Below are 2,980 nucleotides of genomic sequence, written 5' to 3' on the forward strand. Positions count from 1 at the left end.
GCCCATTTTGTACCTGTTTCTTTCACACACCAATGGGTCCTCCCCATTGAACCTGATTCAGATTTTAAAGTCTTACAAGAATTAAAAATGCACGGTATCCCAGCCATTTGAATATGATACAACTGAAGGACTCAGTTTCTGATGCCTCTTTGGTCAGTGTATAACTGTTCATCTTCTTCAGTTACAGTAAGCATTGGTGAAAATGGTCATCACCCAGCCTCGTACATGGCAATGTGTTTGGTCCAGTGTCACTAACTCTGCAAGGTAGCTCCCAGAAAGGTGATCATTGACGTAATGTGGACAGATGTCTGAGATTTGGTATAATACCAAAATATTGGTTTATTTATGCCTTTCCATATACTACTTTAAGTTTTGCATTATAGCTCTTTGACCTGTCATTGCTCTGAGAACGTAACTGTCTTTATCTCTGTGTGTTTATCTCTTTATTTTATCATAGGGAGTGATGTAAATCATGTCAGGTTGTACATAATTACATGGTCGGATAACTTTCTAAAATGTTTATTCTGATTAGGATGTCGATAAGGAATAATCTTACCTCTTTCAGGAATTTTACCAACTCTAATTGGTAATATGTGCAATGGAAATCTGCAGAAGGAAGAGGAAAGTGTTGGTCACTGGATTTTAGAGTTCAGATTCCAGCTGGCTCTGCATGGCCAATGAATTTTCTGAGTTAAGTTGGTATGGTCATTTGAAGCATTTTTCAGGAAAAGTTGATCACTGTAATTGAACAGTGGTTTTTCGGGTTCTCTCTGATTGTTTATTGTTTTACAAATACGAAAAAAATCCCCCCAAAACTGTGTCTTTCCCAAATATAATACATTAGTTAGAGAGGCAATACTGCCAAAATGTTTATGCAGAAATAGTGGTGAGATTTTGAATGTAATTGAATTCTTCATATAAGTACATCCTAGGTAATAATTTCTTATGTCAGAATGCTTGTACACATTAAGTTATATATACATACATATATACATATATGTATGCAGATATACATATATATGTTTATTTTATATATTTTAATGTTTATTTTATTCTTTATTTAATGTTTATTAATGTTTATTTTATCTTAATGTTTATTATATTTTAGAGGGAGAGAGAGAGTAGGGGAGCAGGGAAGGTGCACAGAGACAGAGAGAGATGGAATCTCAAGCAGTCTCAGTGCTGTCATCAAAGAGTCTGACATAGGGATTAATTCCATGCTGCATGAGATCATGGCCCCAGGTGAAATCGAGTCGGATGCTTAACCCACTGAGCCACTTACATGCCCCTGTTGTTATATTTTATTACATGTGAGGTGTGTGCAAATCCAGTTGTGTAGAATCAGGAGACACATATTTGTATTAACATCTCTCCTTCTCTCTGCATCTCTTTCTGATTCTTTCTGAGCTCTTCCTCTTTTCCCTTATACATTTTATAGAACTTTAAGTCTGGAAGGTACACACATTTTTACAGTACTTCAAGTTCTAGTAAGTGCAGACTGATACACCTTATATTCCTTTGACTGATGCAAACAAAATGTCCATTATTTCACTTTTCTCATATTAAATATTAATAATTACCTTTTGGCGATAATGTGGAACTATATTGATATAAGCTACGTCAATTTCAGGGAGTACAGCATTTATTCACGTTATTGCTGATACATTCCATGCCCTTGTCTTTTCATAAGATCATTTCAACCCCCTACCAAGTTGTTTTCTTTTTGAAGATTTGTTTTAAAAATTGCTAAATACTTGGTCTTGACAGGAAACATGTGGTAAGAAAGAATGGACCAGAAAAATGGAAGTTTTTTTACTGGCTTTATCCTGCTGGGTTTCTCTGACCGGCCTCAGCTGGAGCGAGTCCTCTTTGTGGTTCTTCTGATCTTCTATCTGCTCACCCTCCTGGGAAACACAAGCATCATTGCATTGTCCCGCCTGGACCCACACCTGCAGACTCCCATGTACTTTTTCCTGTCCAACCTAAGCTTTCTGGACCTGTGTTACACGACCAGCACTGTTCCTCAGCTGCTGGTTCATCTCAGGGGACCAGACAAGTCTATCTCCTTTGGTGCCTGTGTAGCTCAGCTGTTCATCGCTCTAGGGTTGGGATGCACAGAATGCATTCTGTTAGGGGTGATGGCATTTGACCGCTATGCAGCCGTCTGCAGGCCCCTGCACTACGCAGTGATCATGCACCCCCGTCTCTGTGCCCTGATGGCTTCTGCATCGTGGTTCATTGGTTTTGCCAACGCCTCGTTGCAGACGGTGCTCACCTTCCTTGTACCACTTTGTGGGAGAAATAAAATACACCACTTCTTTTGTGAGGTCCCCCCATTGCTCAAGCTTGCCTGTGTTGACACTACTGTGAATGAGTCTGAGCTCTTCTTTGTCAGTGTGATCATTCTCCTCATACCTGTGGCATTAATCACGTTCTCCTATGGTCGAATTGTCAGGGCAGTGTTAAGAATAAAGTCAGCCGCTGGACAGAGGAAAGTGTTTGGGACATGTGGGTCCCACCTCACGGTGGTCTCCCTGTTCTATGGCACGGCCATCTATGCTTACCTCCAGCCCAGCAACAACTACTCCCAAGATCTGGGCAAGTTCATTTCTCTCTTCTACACCATCATCACCCCCATGGTCAACCCCTTCATATATACCCTGCGGAACAAGGATGTGATGGGAGCAGTGAGAAAGGTGTTGTGTAGGGGCTATGACTCCAGATGACTGAAGGAAGACCCTTTCATGAAAGGCTTTGAATACAGAGTCTTTATGATTTCTGTGTCCTCAACATTTCACCTGACAACTCTCAAGGGAACTTTCTTAATTCATTCTTTATGCAAGTGAGTATTCAAACTCTAAGTTCATGGATGCATTGCAGCCTCCAGAGATGCTGAGGTAGTGTACCTACACCATCTGCATCATATTAATACTGTAAAAAGTTTCAGAGGATTTTCTTAGTTCACTCCCATTTGGGAACA

The 2,980-nt window shown here is 40.3% G+C and overlaps 1 protein-coding gene across 1 annotated transcript; it reads left to right on the forward strand.

Moving 5' to 3' along the window:
* Positions 1-1,772: 1,772 nt before the first annotated feature.
* LOC132674420 (olfactory receptor 2B8-like) lies at positions 1,773-2,726 on the forward strand. Its single transcript, XM_081795659.1, has one exon. The coding sequence runs from the start codon at positions 1,788-1,790 to the stop codon at positions 2,724-2,726; it is 939 nt and encodes a 312-aa protein (XP_081651785.1). The 5' UTR covers positions 1,773-1,787.
* Positions 2,727-2,980: the final 254 nt, after the last annotated feature.

The sequence above is a fragment of the Panthera onca genome, chromosome B2 (assembly GCF_046562875.1).
Source record: "Panthera onca isolate mPanOnc1 chromosome B2, mPanOnc1 haplotype 2, whole genome shotgun sequence".
NCBI classification, from domain to species: domain Eukaryota; kingdom Metazoa; phylum Chordata; class Mammalia; order Carnivora; family Felidae; genus Panthera; species Panthera onca.